At 36.3% G+C, this 15,628-nt stretch overlaps 1 protein-coding gene across 2 annotated transcripts in view; it reads left to right on the forward strand.

Annotated features, from left to right (window-relative positions):
• LOC147035672 (protein phosphatase EYA1-like) overlaps window positions 1-15,628 on the forward strand; it is a 386,713-nt gene that overhangs the window by 55,259 nt on the left and 315,826 nt on the right. For both annotated transcript variants that reach the window (XM_085846578.1, XM_085846569.1), the window contains exon 2: window positions 13,629-13,706. In XM_085846578.1, coding sequence (XP_085702704.1) covers window positions 13,629-13,706 — 78 coding nt within the window. The remainder of the gene's footprint in view (window positions 1-13,628; window positions 13,707-15,628) is intronic.

A 15,628-nucleotide genomic window follows, 5' to 3' on the forward strand; every position in this document is an offset into this window, starting at 1 on the left:
CACCGACCTCTCAAACGATCAGAGCAGACACTCCAACAGTTACGCCATCAAGTCTGGTTTGTAACACTCCATTCAGCACAGTTATAAGGAAGCAACTCTCGCATTAACTGCAGAACTCGAGCATTTTGTCATGATAGCTCGAATGTAGGTAGCATCGTCCATGCTGCCAAAGTGAAAAAGGCAGTAAAACTTGTTGTTCCTAAGTATAATGAGAATGGTTAACTGCATGATCATGACGTGCAATCACCACCATACTGTGCAGCCAATCATCTGCAAATATGAACAGGAATAATGTTTTTGTTAGAAATTTGATAAGAAATTAAATAATTATTTGCTGCTCCATCTTCATCTCTATTATCTCGTTTGCCACCATATTGATTTTGAGCTCTTGCATTGATGGCAGGAAACGGACAGGATTCCCAGTTTAATGCCCATCCGAGGGACGGCATACACCTTGATGAATCACACTGCCTGTGCAACACTGGATGACAATGACAGTTTATAGCTGATCCGAGAATTGAACCCAGGCTCGAAGGCTAAGAGGAGAGTGCGTGTACTTCTCAGCCATCCTGCCAGATAGATATATATATATATATATATATATATATATATATATATATATATATATATATATATATATATATATATATATATATATATATATATATATATATATATATATATATATATATATCTCTATATCTATATATATATATATATATATATATATATATATATATATCTCTATATCTATATATATATATATATATATATATATATATATATATATATATATATATATATATATATATATATATATATATACATATATATATATATATATATATATATATATATATATATATATATATATATATATATATATATATATATATATATATATATATATATATCTCTATATCTCTATATATATATATATATATATATATATATATATATATATATATATATATATATATATATATATATATATATATCTCTATATATATATATATCTCTATATATATATATATATATATATATATATATATATATATATATATATATATATATATATATATATATATATATATCTATATATATATATATATATATATATATATATATATATCTATATATATATATATATATATATATCTATATATATATATATATATATATCTATATATATATATATATATATATATATATATATATATATATATATATATATATATCTATATATATATATATATATATATATATATATATATATATATATATATATATATATATATACATATATATATATATATATATATATATATATATATATATATATATATATATATATATATATATATATATATATATATATATATATATATATATATATATATATATATATATATATATATATATATATATATATATATATATATATATATATATATATATATATATACATATATATATATATATATACATATATATATATATATATATATATATATATATATATATACATATATATATATATATATATATATATATATATATATACATATATATATGTATATATATATATATATACATATATATACATATATATATATATATATATATATACATATATATACATATATATATATATATATATATATATATACATATATATACATATATATATATATATACATATATATATATATATATATATATATATATATATATATATATATATATATATATATACATATATATATACATATATATATATATATATATATATATATATATATATATATATATATATATATATATATATATATATATACATATATATATACATATATATATATATATATATATATATATATATATATATATACATATATATATATATATATATATATATATATATATATATATATATATATATATATATATATATATATATATATATATATATATATATATATATATATATATATATATATATATATGTATATATATATATATACACAGGGTGTCCCAAAAAAATGTACTCACATTTTGGCTCCTCATAACTCATTGAATTTTTCATTTATTTTCAGATCAAATTGACCCTAATAATGCCAGAAGTACAACTAGGTTTGGAAGAAAGAAAATTTATCATGAAGTGCTACTGGAAGCACGAAAACATCATGGAAGTGCAACCACAGTTTCTAAGACATTTTCAGAAAGATCCACCAACGCGACGCACCATTGCTCGCATCCGAGATAAGTTTGAAACAGATGGAACTGTGCATGACGTCCACAAGGAGCGTTCAGGAAGACCACGGTCATCAACCACCCCCGCAAAGGAAAATCAATTGCTGGAAACCCTCCACCGATCCCCACGGAAATCTGTACGACAAATGGCTCGTGAGACAGGAATCCCAAAATCAAGCGCCCATCGCATTTTGAAGCGAATTTATTGGAAAAGTTACATTCGCACATTAATCCACGCTCTAAATGAAGACGATCCTGACCGGAGAGCTGAATTTTGTGAGTGGTACGTGGGCAAATGCGATGAAGATCCAGCATTTCCATCCAAAATTATTTGTCGCGATGAGGCCAGCTTCAAGTTAAATGGCTCAATTAACCGACACAATTGCACCTACTGGGCTCCTGAAAATCCGCATGTTACTATTGAACACCATTTAAACTTACCAGTGGTTACTGTGTGGTGTGGGATATCAGCATTGGGCATCCTGGGGCCATTCTTTTTTGACCAAACTGTCACTGGGGATGTTTATTTAAACTTGCTGCAGGAATCCGTCGTTCCACGTGTCGAAGAGACATTTGGTGACGAAGAGATTTACTTTCAGCAAGATGGAGCACCTCCCCACTACCACCGTGATGTAAGCAACTTTTCCGAACAGATGGATTGGGTGAAGAGGTAGTGTTGAATTCCCTGCACTTTCCCCAGACCTCACTCCAATGGACTTCTTTTTATGGGGATATCTCAAAGATAAGGTTTACGGCTCAAAACCAGCAACAGTCGATGAGCTGAAAGAGGAAATTGAAAGACAATGTCTTGCAGTTCCAAATGAAATGATTTGTAACGCTGTTGAATCCATTGGTCCATGTTATCGGCTGTGTTTGGAACGTGATGGTCATCAGTTTGAACATTTGTGAACATGCAATTATCCATTTATACATTCAACCATTAATCTTGTTTCTAAGTCAATAAAGAACGCATTTATTATCATTTAAAGAGTGAGTACATTTTTTTTGGGACACCCTGTTTATGTACATACATATATATATATATATATATATATATATATATATATATATATATATATATATATATATATATATATATATATATATATATATATATATATATATATATATATATATACACACAGGGTGTTTCAAAAAGAGTGAAGCAACTTTAAATATTTATTTACAAAGAAACAGAAACCCCAGGAACGTGAATCAAACATTTCTTGAAAACTCATGACATGGTATTTTCTATTACTGATTGCTATTGCAGTAAGTCATTGCTTGAGTTAGTGAGAGCCCAAGGTCTGACATTTGCATTTATACAAAATCCTTGTAATTAATGTTCTCTATGTGTGTCCCTCCGCGGTTCTGACAGGCATTGATCCTGACTCCAACGGTCTGTCCAACTTTCCTGTAGGTCTCATGTGGCACTGCCTGGAGGTAATCTGACACCTCCTGCTTCAGATCATTCAGTGTGGCAGGGTGGTTGGCATAGACAGAGCCGTTGGCAGCCCCCCCCCCCAAACCAGTAGTCCGATGTTCAAGTCTGGGCTATGGGGTGCCCAGTCATGAGCGGTACCCACGGCAACGAGGTGGTTTCTGAAGAGCTACCACAGGAAAGTGATGGTGTCACCAGCTGTATGTTGATGGGGAGGGCGGGGGGGGGCACCATCCTGCATAAACCAGGTCATGCTGAGCTCGTGTATGGTGTCCTTTTGGGCTAGATCATTTTGGAACTTCTGGAGTACGGTCTGGTGGAGCTCACTTCATGGTGTCAATGTTGGCTTGGCTCTTGGTTAATGATGCTGGCCTGCCACTGTTGCCCTTGCTTTGGTTGTTCATTGTTCCATTGTGCTCAAAATGTTTCACAATACATTGAGGCACAATTGGTGAGTCCATCACGTGTTCTGAGGTCATATTCCTGGCATATCTCCGGCGGGGGATCTACATATGATTTAGTCTCGTACCACAGAGCCACCACGTTCACCTTCTCCTTCACTATTCATGGCATAGTTTCGCTATGGAGCTAGAAATCCCAGAGAACAAATACACGACAGCACCACCAAACCCTGAAAAGTAAAACGGTGTCGGTCAAAAAACAAAGAAATTGCAGGAAGTTAAAGTTGTATCAATCTTTTTGAAGCACATGTACATTACCCTCCTCATTTTGTATGTGATCAAAAGTTACTGGTGATGCTCTTTAGTGGACAATATGATCACATGACAGCCATTACTTTGTTACATGGACTTTGGTGACATCATAGCGGTTACAATAACTTTTTGTTCTGGAGGGAATAGGTCGGGTATGTCAGATGCAATAACCTGCCGTCACAGCCACATTATCGGTTTTGTTGATGTATTGTATTTCTCAGCTTTGTTTGTTTATTTTTAGTCATCATTATTATTAACTTTGTTAACTTATAATCAATTATTTTTGTTTGTTTTTGATGTAAACTGAACACTTTTCGTCTTTGGAAAACTCGTTTGGTATATTTTAAAATTTAACCCAACTGAACTACAACTGAAAAAATTACTTTTTAGACTACCGAGACTAATAAGTTTTGCAAATTTTATTGAGGTCGTTGTGTGTTGACAATTTATCCCGGACACATATGTGGGAGTTGTTCTGTAATTTATAATGTAATGATGACTCATGTAAACCTTCCATCCATCTTCCATATTGTTTACCCTGTTTTATTACTCCTTTTGATGTTTTATGTTTTATGTTTATTCATAATGTTTGAACTTTCCGGTGTCACCAAAAAGGAATTTCCCTGGACACGGGACAATAAAGATTATTATTATTATTATTATTATTATTATTATTATTATTATTATTATTAGTAAACAGCCTTTATGAAATGAAGTTGCCATTCTGGCAAATTGGACTGTCACTGGTTCGTCTATTTCAAAGGTTTGCCACATCAGTTCAAGAAGCCTTATTCCAACATGTGGCTTTCATTTATCAGATGCATATTGCTTCAAAAATGAAGGAATTTGCTAACAACAACAACGTTGCTCCAGTGAAGAAATACATAATGATCAGATCTATTTCTTCTCAAGTTTTGAATTTCGTGCTTACTTTTTAGAGGAAATGATATTGCTTGTCCAGAGAAATTATACTTTTGTATAAATTGCCTGTTAAAAGTGCATTGTAAAGCTCTGAGTAAGAGAAGTCACAATGTTTTGGGAGTTTAATACGTGAAATGTACAGTGAATGAGATACAAGTTATTGTCGAAGGAATGTCAGTTTATTACATTTTTAAATTATATATATATATTTTTTCTAACCACTCACTGAATTGTTGAAGGAATGCCAATTTATTAAATTTTTAAATTACACACACACATATATAGAATTTATTATGTATATACATCAGTTCTAATCTTGTTGACATTTTTTTGAAGAAATCAAATGTTGTTGTTTTTTTTTCAAAAAAAAATTGTGGGGGTCTAAAACTTTTCCCTCCACCTACTAAGGAATGGGGTCGGGGATCAATTAAAATTACCTTTTATATAGCTACAAATGCTTAGGCACAAGAGCAATTAAAAAAATTATCCAAAAAAATTCCAACTTTTTTGTTCAATTATTTTATTTATTTATGTTTTTTTTTTTTTTGGCCTAAACCACTCCGCAGCACTCACCCATAAACATCGGGAAGTTTGAGAATGATCCGTTTGGCCATCTCTGAGAAAGATGGTGACACACACACACACACACACACACACACACACACACACACACACACACACACACAAACATCTCTCTTCCTATATCGTATACGATGATGTGGATATCGTGAGTCAGGAAATATTCTTCATACTTGCTATATATATTTACATATTGAAAATTATAAAAACGTCTAAGTCTCTTCAACTAATGTGATTTGCTAATTACCTCCACCACTGAAGTTGTACAGAAGTATGTTTTCACCCATCTTTCTATTTGTCTGTCTTTGACTTTGAGCAGGATATCTCAAAAACTTGTGGACAGATTTTTGACCAAACTTGGTGGATAGTTTGTTTGCATGTGTGATGAAATTAATTCGATTTTGGTGAAGATCCAAATCCAGATCCAGATACGAATGTTTTGTTTTTTTAGACTTTCCAAGTGATTCTTCACCGTTGTGAGATGGGGCCAAAAACGATATATATAGCATGATGTATCAAAACGTTGTTGACGAGTTATGACAAAACTTGGTGGATGAGTTGGTTCGGTGACACGAACAAGCCAATTCGATTTTGGTTCACATCCGGATGCAGATCCGGCATATCAGTGGGATACAAAACATAAACTGTTCAGCCTGGCAGAGGTGTGTGCTTGAACGAGTGCTGTTCTAGTTTCATTCTGAGAACATTTTTAACAGCCCCTTGTAGTAGTCCTGGAAAGTTGCAGATGTCTGAATTAGTGAGTTCAACTTTCATCCTTTGACTGATATTTGGACTCATTTTTATTCTTCTTCTTCCTCTTTTTCTTCTTCTTCTTCTTAGTATATATATATATATATATATATATATATATATATGTATATATTTTTAAGTGAGCCAGATATTTAACGTTTTTACCTCTGCCACCGAAGGTGAAGGAGGTTGTGCTTTCGTCCCTTTCTGTCTGTTTTGTTCGTCTCTCTGTTTGTGTGCAGGATATCTCAAAAAAGTTGTGGACTGATCTGGATTAAATTTTGTGGACAGGTTCAGTGTGTGACAAGGACGAACTGATTCGATTTGGTGAAGATCCGGATCTGGATTCAGATACAAGAATATTTTTAAGTGATTCTTCACCATTGAGAGATCAGGCCAAAAATGATATATAGCACGATATCTCAAAAAGTTGTGTACGGATTCGGACGATACTTGCTGGACACGTTGGGTGCATGACCAAGACAAATTGATTCAATTTTGGTGAAGATCCCAATACGGATCCGGGTCCGACAATTTCTTTAAGTGATTCTTCACCATGAAGATGGCCAAAAACGATATATAGCACGATATTAAAAAATGTATTGGGCCCGATATGTTCTCGTGGATCAGGCATTGAGTGGCGGAGGTATGCACTCTACCGAGTGCCCTTCTAGTTTTTTTTAAAATGTGATGTGCAGTATACTTCAAGCAATTATTTGGGAGCCCATTACTATATGCAGTATAGACAAGACTAGCTTTCAAAATGCCAGTCTCCTGTGCAAGGAAACTCAATACATCACCAAGTGGGCATTTGATATGTCTCTTTTGTAAATAATTAATGCAGAAAGGAGCTTAGAGATACCTGGGCAAAGAGGTGGAAGTTAATGTGTTATTAATTACATGGAGGGCTGGACCTAGTTTTAAGTGATAGTGGTGACACAGAGTGGTTTTGTTGCTGATAGGGGGGAGTATTCTATTGTTGAAATGCATAATTATGATGACAGATCATTCTATGTTTTGAATATTGAAATTTCTGCTGGGATTTGTATTAGAACACTCATTATATTTCAAAGCTCAGATACACACACTACACGTACCTGGAACCTGGGGGATGTGGCTTTTGCAATGCAGTAATTATATGATGACTGTTTGATTTAAAAAAAAGGTTTGGACTCAAATATAACAAGGTGGTACTTTCAATTATCACAATTTATTCAGACAATGTTGATTTTTCAAAATTTATTTATTTCCATTTATTGACAAGAACTAACGTAGTCTATCTCTTCCCATATATCTCAAACAGAGATACGGTATCTTTTTCTTTCGTATGCAGCGCAAGGCTGCGGGGTAGCATCATTGGCTGAGGGTGCAGTTGTGCTGCTGATGCAATGCCCCCTGTCGGTTAGAGCAGGGATTTGTAATTTGTTCAGGGTTCCGGCGATAACTCGCCTACTCTTTGGGAAGGACAGGTTGGATTTTTAACGTCCATCAATTAATGCCGGCAGACGGGACGCCCAGTTTAACATCCAACTGAGGAATGGCACACACATTGATGAATCACCCTGCCTGTGAGACACCATGATGATAGATTATAGCTGGGTCGGGATTCCAACCCAGGCAAGACAGCTTAGAGATCAGTCATCCTGCCAGCCTACTTTCAGTATCCATCCATCCATCCATCCATTGGGACCATATTCTGTGCAGAGCGTTGATGCTGCCTAAGCAGTCTCTTTGGCTACTGGGCACAATCCTAGATCGGTCGCCACTCCGACACAGGATACCAGCAAGCTGGCACTCATTTTGCCGACCTCGGAAGGATGACAGGCAGAGTCAACCCCATCTGGTATTAATTCAACAGCCGAGTGGGATTTGAACTCAGGATCCTGGGATCCCAAGCCCACCACGCTAACCATTAAACCAACACCAGGCATACTTGCAGTACCTCGTAATTTTGTTTAATTTTGACAGAACAATTTATTTTCGCTTGTAACTATGTTTGACATATTGGACAGAACCTTAAGGAAGTAAAAAATATCCCCCCCACCCCTCCCTCCATCGATGCTCTACCTACAATGCCGTTTTTACAGTATTTTGGCTCAGAATTCATCCCGACCGCACATGCACGGGGAGAAATGAGATAATATTTTTTACTCTGCCTGTCAGGCAGTCAAACAAAATTGAAAATCATTCCAAACAGGAAACTTGTCTTTTTAAGGATGTTATAAAGGACACAAACAACAGGCACGAATAACTAATGTAACGTGTTTGGGTGATGTAATAGACACTGGGTTAAACAGCGGTAAACCCGGAATTAACAGCAGTTGATTGGAAATAATCGGAATTAATTTGATTTTATACTTGAACATTGTAGAAGACAAATCGCCTTCATGTTACTTCCAAAAAACCTGCTATATGCTCTTTACCAATATATAACATTTGAGGACGTGTCACGTGAGAGGGTGCAGTATCAGGGTGAAGAAGTGGCTGTCTCGATAGCGATGTACCATGCTGATTGATGGTGTGTTCTACAGTGATCGATAAAGCCTCCATTTCCAAAACTGTGACTCAACGTCATCTACATTACAGTGTGTAAGAGTGGTGTACAAGACTGCTTAAGTAGCGCTAAACTTCCACATTTTTATTTTGACGGATCTTTAAAATCATTATTTTATTTAAATTGAACACCACGTGGGGTATCGTGTTCTGTGAACCCTCTAGTTGTTTTGGTTATTGGGAAGCTTGCTGTTGAAACAGGCTTTCTGATAAGTACCAAGATGTCTAACCATAATCTTTCCTCCTCTTCTTTATGGCTTTGAGATTGGGAACCATCCAAAGACTTATTACACTCGCCGAAAGAGAGGGTATTGTGTTTGGGTATGTCTGTCTGTCTGTTTGTTTGTTTGTTTGTTTGTTTGTTTGTTTGCACAGAACTTTAATGTTTTTCTCCGCAACCGCTTGTCAGATCGAGACGAAATTTTCACCATTGGTGCAGACTACTCATGTAGAATTATTGAGTCATAATTATCATCAGACACACTTACGTCACGTGGTGTGACAGCCACGTTGGTAAAACGGATAAACTTTGGGCCTCAATCTCTGAAGGAACTCAATCTCCGCACCAAGGAAAAAAATTGAAACTTGGCACATGGCAAGTATTCATCACAGGGAATGTGTGTGATTTTTTTTTTGGACATCATGGGTGCCTTTATTATGACATCATAATTGCGTATGTAGAACGCTACATCTGATCAGTGTGAAAATATTTGAGGGTCATCTTGGGATAGAATGGTCTCCAGAAAAAATTTGGATGATGTTATCGGTCTCGTGATTTTTGCAGCCATATTGTTAAAAAAAAGAACCTTCAAAAATGTTCTTCTCTGAAGTGGCTGAACAGATCGAGACAAATTTTTACACATACGACTGCATATCCATGAGGAACAAAAGGTTCACAGATATGATGTCATAGGCCACATGGTTTGGTAGCCATATTGGATTTAGCCTAAAACCTGTACAAAAATACCTTCTTCTCCAGAATGGCTGGACAGATTGAGGGGAAACTTCACAAAAAATGTTCCACAAGCCATGGGTGCACAAATTTGTTGAGGAATAATTGATAGGTCACATGGTTTGGCAGCCATATTGGTTCGAAGAGAAAATATTAAATAATATTTTCTCTGGAACCGCTTAATCAATCGACATGAAACGTCACATTTATGACAACAATTATATTAATGACTTGGTCTCTCCTCGGTGTCGTGATGAACATTTTGACAGAAAGCAAAACGAGGAACCTGTCCAAATGATACATCTCCAGATACTAGTTTGGTTCCCACAAGCTTCAAATTGAAATTTTTAATATTACTGCAGCCTTCAGTCACATTTGAACCCACAATCTTTGGGATTGCCAATCTGGTGTCCCCACCACTTGGTCACTACCATAGTTTCAGCATGATTGTCGATATCGTGTCTGTCCACTGTTTCCTTTTGGTTTGGTACAAGAGGAATTACACCAGGATTTGGTGTCAGAGTGTGATGAGATGAACATCATTTTTGTTCTCTCCGACAGTATCCATCATTCCTGGAGGAGCAAAAAGACCCAGTGTTTGCAAGGAACTGTATCTTACTGTGAGGGTTTGAAGATGACTTAATTGGTTTGTTGTTGCAATGAACAAGGTGCAAAGATTACCGTGAGATGTTGACTTGAAGCTGTCATCTTATCATACAGAAAACATCTGGATAAAAAAATGGTCATAAAGACTGAGACTCGGCAAAACTTACCTTGCAAACACAATGTGAGAGATTTGCAATTCAAGGAAACGGGGATAAAGCCATTTGGATGGAAGGATCACCTTATCTTGATGAACCGTTTGCACCAATGAGGGCTTAACGTGCCAAACAGTTATCATTGGCAATGGTACAGAATACTTCCTGCATGCACAAACATGGTCTCGCCCACAGGAAACAAGCCAGCTGTGAAAGAGGACATTTGCCATCTCCTCCAGTTTGAGTGTGCACGTGGCTAACCACAGGCTCTGTTGAGATAGCACCCTCTAATATGGCGATTGAGTGGTTCATGTGCTCGGTAAGCTCAGTAGGAGGTGGGTGGGGTAAGACGGAATCGTAGAGGCATTAATAATAATTATATTTTCCAGTGAAATCCCATGAAGGAAAAGAAGATTATATGGGGCTTCGGGAACCTTGCACATGCTTTTAAGGTCTAAAATGTCCTTTCAATTGTCTTTGGTTTGAGATGTCCACACAGAACACTATTTTGACTTATAATTAGGAAATTAGCCTGCATCTCTGGGTCAGACAGTGTTCCGACAAAAAACACCTACTATCATTGCGAGAAACTCCTGAGTTTGGTTCCGTGGCGGACGGTGATGGAGCAATCAAAGTAGCCAAATCAACACGGATATTGTCTCTGTGATGTCACAAATGAAGACAGAGGAGTGAACGTATTACGATGAAAAAAAAAAAACAACAGCAACATCCAAGACTCAGTAGCGTAATGGTTGGAGTGTTCCCTCTGAGTCTGGGACATTAAAAATGGTACGCACTGCTTCCTTGATTGACACTTAGCATTTAACAATGGATAGAGCACAGACAAACATCCGTAAGTTGGCAATAGTATAGCACAGACTTTGATGGGCCTAATGGCCTCCTCCTGGTTGATCCTCACTTCTTAAAGTTCCTTGGAAGGGAACTTATCTATATTTATAACAACAATGACATCAAAATGATATGAACCGTTCAGTTGTTCCTGTTCCTCAAGAGCGAACAGCAGGGCTGGGTAATGTTGTCACAAAGGCCTTCCCGAGAAAGCTGGGGCCTGGAGGCCTCCCCTTTATGCCACTAATGACTGGCCCAGCTGGAATAATCAATCAAACAGAGGGACTGCAGACCCCGTGGCTATCTGCGCCTGGCTTTGATGGAAATTCTCAAATTCCAAGCTATTGATCTTCAAGACGTACCCTTTTGACACATTTGAGGTTTTCACTGTTTGTCTTTTTCTCCTTTTATAGCGACACCATTTTCATTGTATTTTACACAAGTGAGCACTGTCGTCACATAATCCCCCGATGAACCATGGTGGTGATGATGATGTATGCCGTACTCTTTGCAGAGCTTTCGAGCTGCGGACACAGTTTCGCGGCATGGGTTACTGTTGGCATGTTGTCCTTCCCAGCAGCCAGTCGTGGCAGAAATGGAGAATTTGTCCATGGTGCCGGCAATAGTTCTCTTTGCGAATGACACTGTGGGATCATTAACACCCACCAACTAAAGCGGGCAGATGGGTCGCCAAGTTGAACGTCCACACGAGGGACGATACATGCCTCGATGCCTCGCCCTCCCTGCAAAACACCGCAATGGTAGTTTATATTTGGGCTGGGATTCGAACCCAGCAGAGACAGCTCAGAGGTGAAGATAACTAAAAATTTATTTGTTGTCTAATCAATGCTCTTGACAAGTAATTTCATCCTAAAATGCTGTAACATCTTCTTTCTTGACTCGATGCAATTTCTGTCGTAATAATATGAATAAATATAATTGTCTGAATTATTTTTGTCAACTCACCAATTGAAGTTTATTTGGCCGTTGGGATTGTCACGGACCAGGAAGTGTTTTATTGAAACAAAATGATAAAACCTGTGCTCCTTACAAACCGGGAAGATGTAAACTGCCTCCGGAGTGAAGGAGGAGTTCATACCCTTGTTTAAGATATAATTTGAGCTTTACGTCTATATTGCGTACAGGACGACCACTGAGCATACGCCATAAGAGACCGGATTGTCACTACTGAGGATTTTCAATGTTATCCACTAGTGTTGGGGTTTCAGGAAATGTCCATCATTCTTTTCGGGGTTAAAAGCTCATTGATGTCTTGTTGAAGGATTTAACTCAAGCTCCGGTAAGGCTTTACAAACTGAGATTGTCATTCCTATTTGTGCATCCTCTTAAACATGTGACACACCCATTGATGTACATAACATGTATTCTGAAAGTTAATAACACCTGTTGTAGATATTGAAAATATAATATCAGATTCTGATGTAACAGTTTTATGATCTCGTGTTGTGTATGAAAAGGTATAAATTGCGTTGAATATATTAATTACCTCCTCCACCGAAGGTGAACGGCCATGTTTTCTTCTTGCATGCCTTGGACTTCGTCTTGCCTCGCTCTTCCTCCAACATTGCTTTTTCCTTGCTGACATTTAAGGCTATCTAGGGATATGTTCTGCAATTTAAGCAAGTTTTAAATTTTTGACGATGGGTTCTTAAATCAAGAATAGGTATCCAAGACTGGTGCTTGAAATGAAGTTTCGCACGCTTCTCCTTTGGAAATGTTTTATTAGTGATTTAAGATGAGATAATTCTCTTTTGCTTCTGTTCACATGCTCCTCCACTCCCACCGCTGGTTCACTATAGTTGCTTCTGTTTGACCCTCGTTCCCTTTCCTATGTGCAGGTACAGCAAAGCGAATGAGTAGGACGGAGGTGGACAGTGCTGCGGGCGAGGCACCCTTCTGCAACTATGTCCCTGCAGGTCAGTGCAATTATGCAAATATGGCACTTTTTGGAGGTCTTCCCCACCTCATTCCATTGTTCACTCTACCCTTATGTTTCATTCATGCCCCTTCCCCCTCCCATCGCCTCCTTCCTCATGTTGAAATCTCATCAGAACCATCATTCCCTTTTTCTCTCCATTCCTCCCACACTTCTGTGAGCTCCTTTATCTCTCCCGTCATCTCCTTTCGTTTCCTTTTTGCAATTTTCATATTTCCTCTTTCTCCAGCTTTTTAAAATCAAACCCCACCCGCATTATAGTAAAACCAAAACAACTAGCCCCCCTTTTTATTAAGTCCTTTAATGGTCCAAATGTTAGTTGGAATCAGGGTGCCTGAAACTTCCTGCCGCTCACTGCACAAAAACGACAAAAAGCCACAGACACTTCTCCAATCAAATTGCCATAAAACCGAGAAACACCACCTTCCTATGGGAGCAATCCTGCCCATGCATGATCCTATCGTACGAATTTCACATGATGATAACTCAAATTGGCACTGTTGTTAACAACGCACAACGACATGGGAACAGCGACAAGAATATGACAATCAATGTTTGTTTTCCACTTCAGTTTACAAGTTCCAGATCCACCCGTTAACGTCCGTCTTCGACTTGGAATCATAAACTCCACCGCTTAGCATTACCTAGCAACCCATGAGAATGTAAACAAGTTTTGATGTATTTACATTACAAACAAGAGAGAGTTCATAGAACATGTTGCCCTGTGCAGTGCTCAGGTAAATACTTCAATTGAAATAAAACAATGATTTGAAAGATCGTTTAAAATCTTATTGAAAGATCTTATTGTTTGTGTCCTTTATGACGTCCTTAAAAACAGCAACTTTCCTGTTTGGAATGATTTCCAATGTTGTTTGACCGCCAGACAAACAGAGTAAAAATATTATCTCATTCCTCTCTGCGCACGTGCGATCGGGCCAAATTCAGAGACGGAGTACTGTTAAACAGTAAAGTTTTTTTTTTTTCTTTCCGATTCATGTTCCAATTCGTGTTTAAAATATAACATTCAATTTAAGTTTACTTGTTCCTCGATCACAAATTGACCTTTGTTGATGGCGGACGTACAGACTTGAACCAATTGCTTAACCCTGCTTTTCGCGTTGCATGCGTCGAGTAATTATTATACTTCTAAACCTTTAAATGAATTGCTCATTGTGATCACTCATTCTTGATTTATTTAGCTGCTTGCAAAATGCCAGCACAATCCACTTTATCAAATATTAACAGCCGCTTCACAATGTGCAATGAGGCAGAGACAATGTTGCTTATGTGGTGGACGGCCATTGTTACTCTCATTTTGAGGAGTTTCAGCTGTTACGGGATGTTATCTGTGCCTTACTGCTCCATAAAAGTTAGGAATATATATATATATATATATATATATATATATATATATATATATATATATATATATATATATATATATATATATATATATATATATATAACATTAAATTGATCTGGTGGGATAATACATTGTTCAGCTACACAGCACAGCCAACCAATCAATCGAACAAAGTCCGAGTAAGCTCTACTCCCCATTTTGTTTTGTTTTTTTACAAACAGGAAAGAGAGTCCTCCTTAGGTGACATTTCGCTTGCGGTCCACAAGCCTTGTCAAGCCAAGAGGCACAGCTCACCACATGCAGCCATTTATAGCGCACTACTTCCGGTCACGTGTGAATGCATGCGCACATCATTTGGTTATCAGAATGTGGCAATGTCACTCATCATTGGATTCCCACCGATTCCTGGTTATTAATTTTTTAATTTTTTTTTTAATCTGGTATTGTAATTATGCATATGTACAGCTAACTGTGCATGCCCCAGTACCTCTGGGTTATTAGATGACTGTGTTTAGGTTCTGCATGTGGATCGGGAAAGG

This window comes from Eptatretus burgeri, chromosome 1 (assembly GCF_056783735.1).
Source record: "Eptatretus burgeri isolate ZD-2024b chromosome 1, Ebu_testis_v1, whole genome shotgun sequence".
In the NCBI taxonomy this organism is placed as follows: Eukaryota; Metazoa; Chordata; class Myxini; order Myxiniformes; family Myxinidae; genus Eptatretus; species Eptatretus burgeri.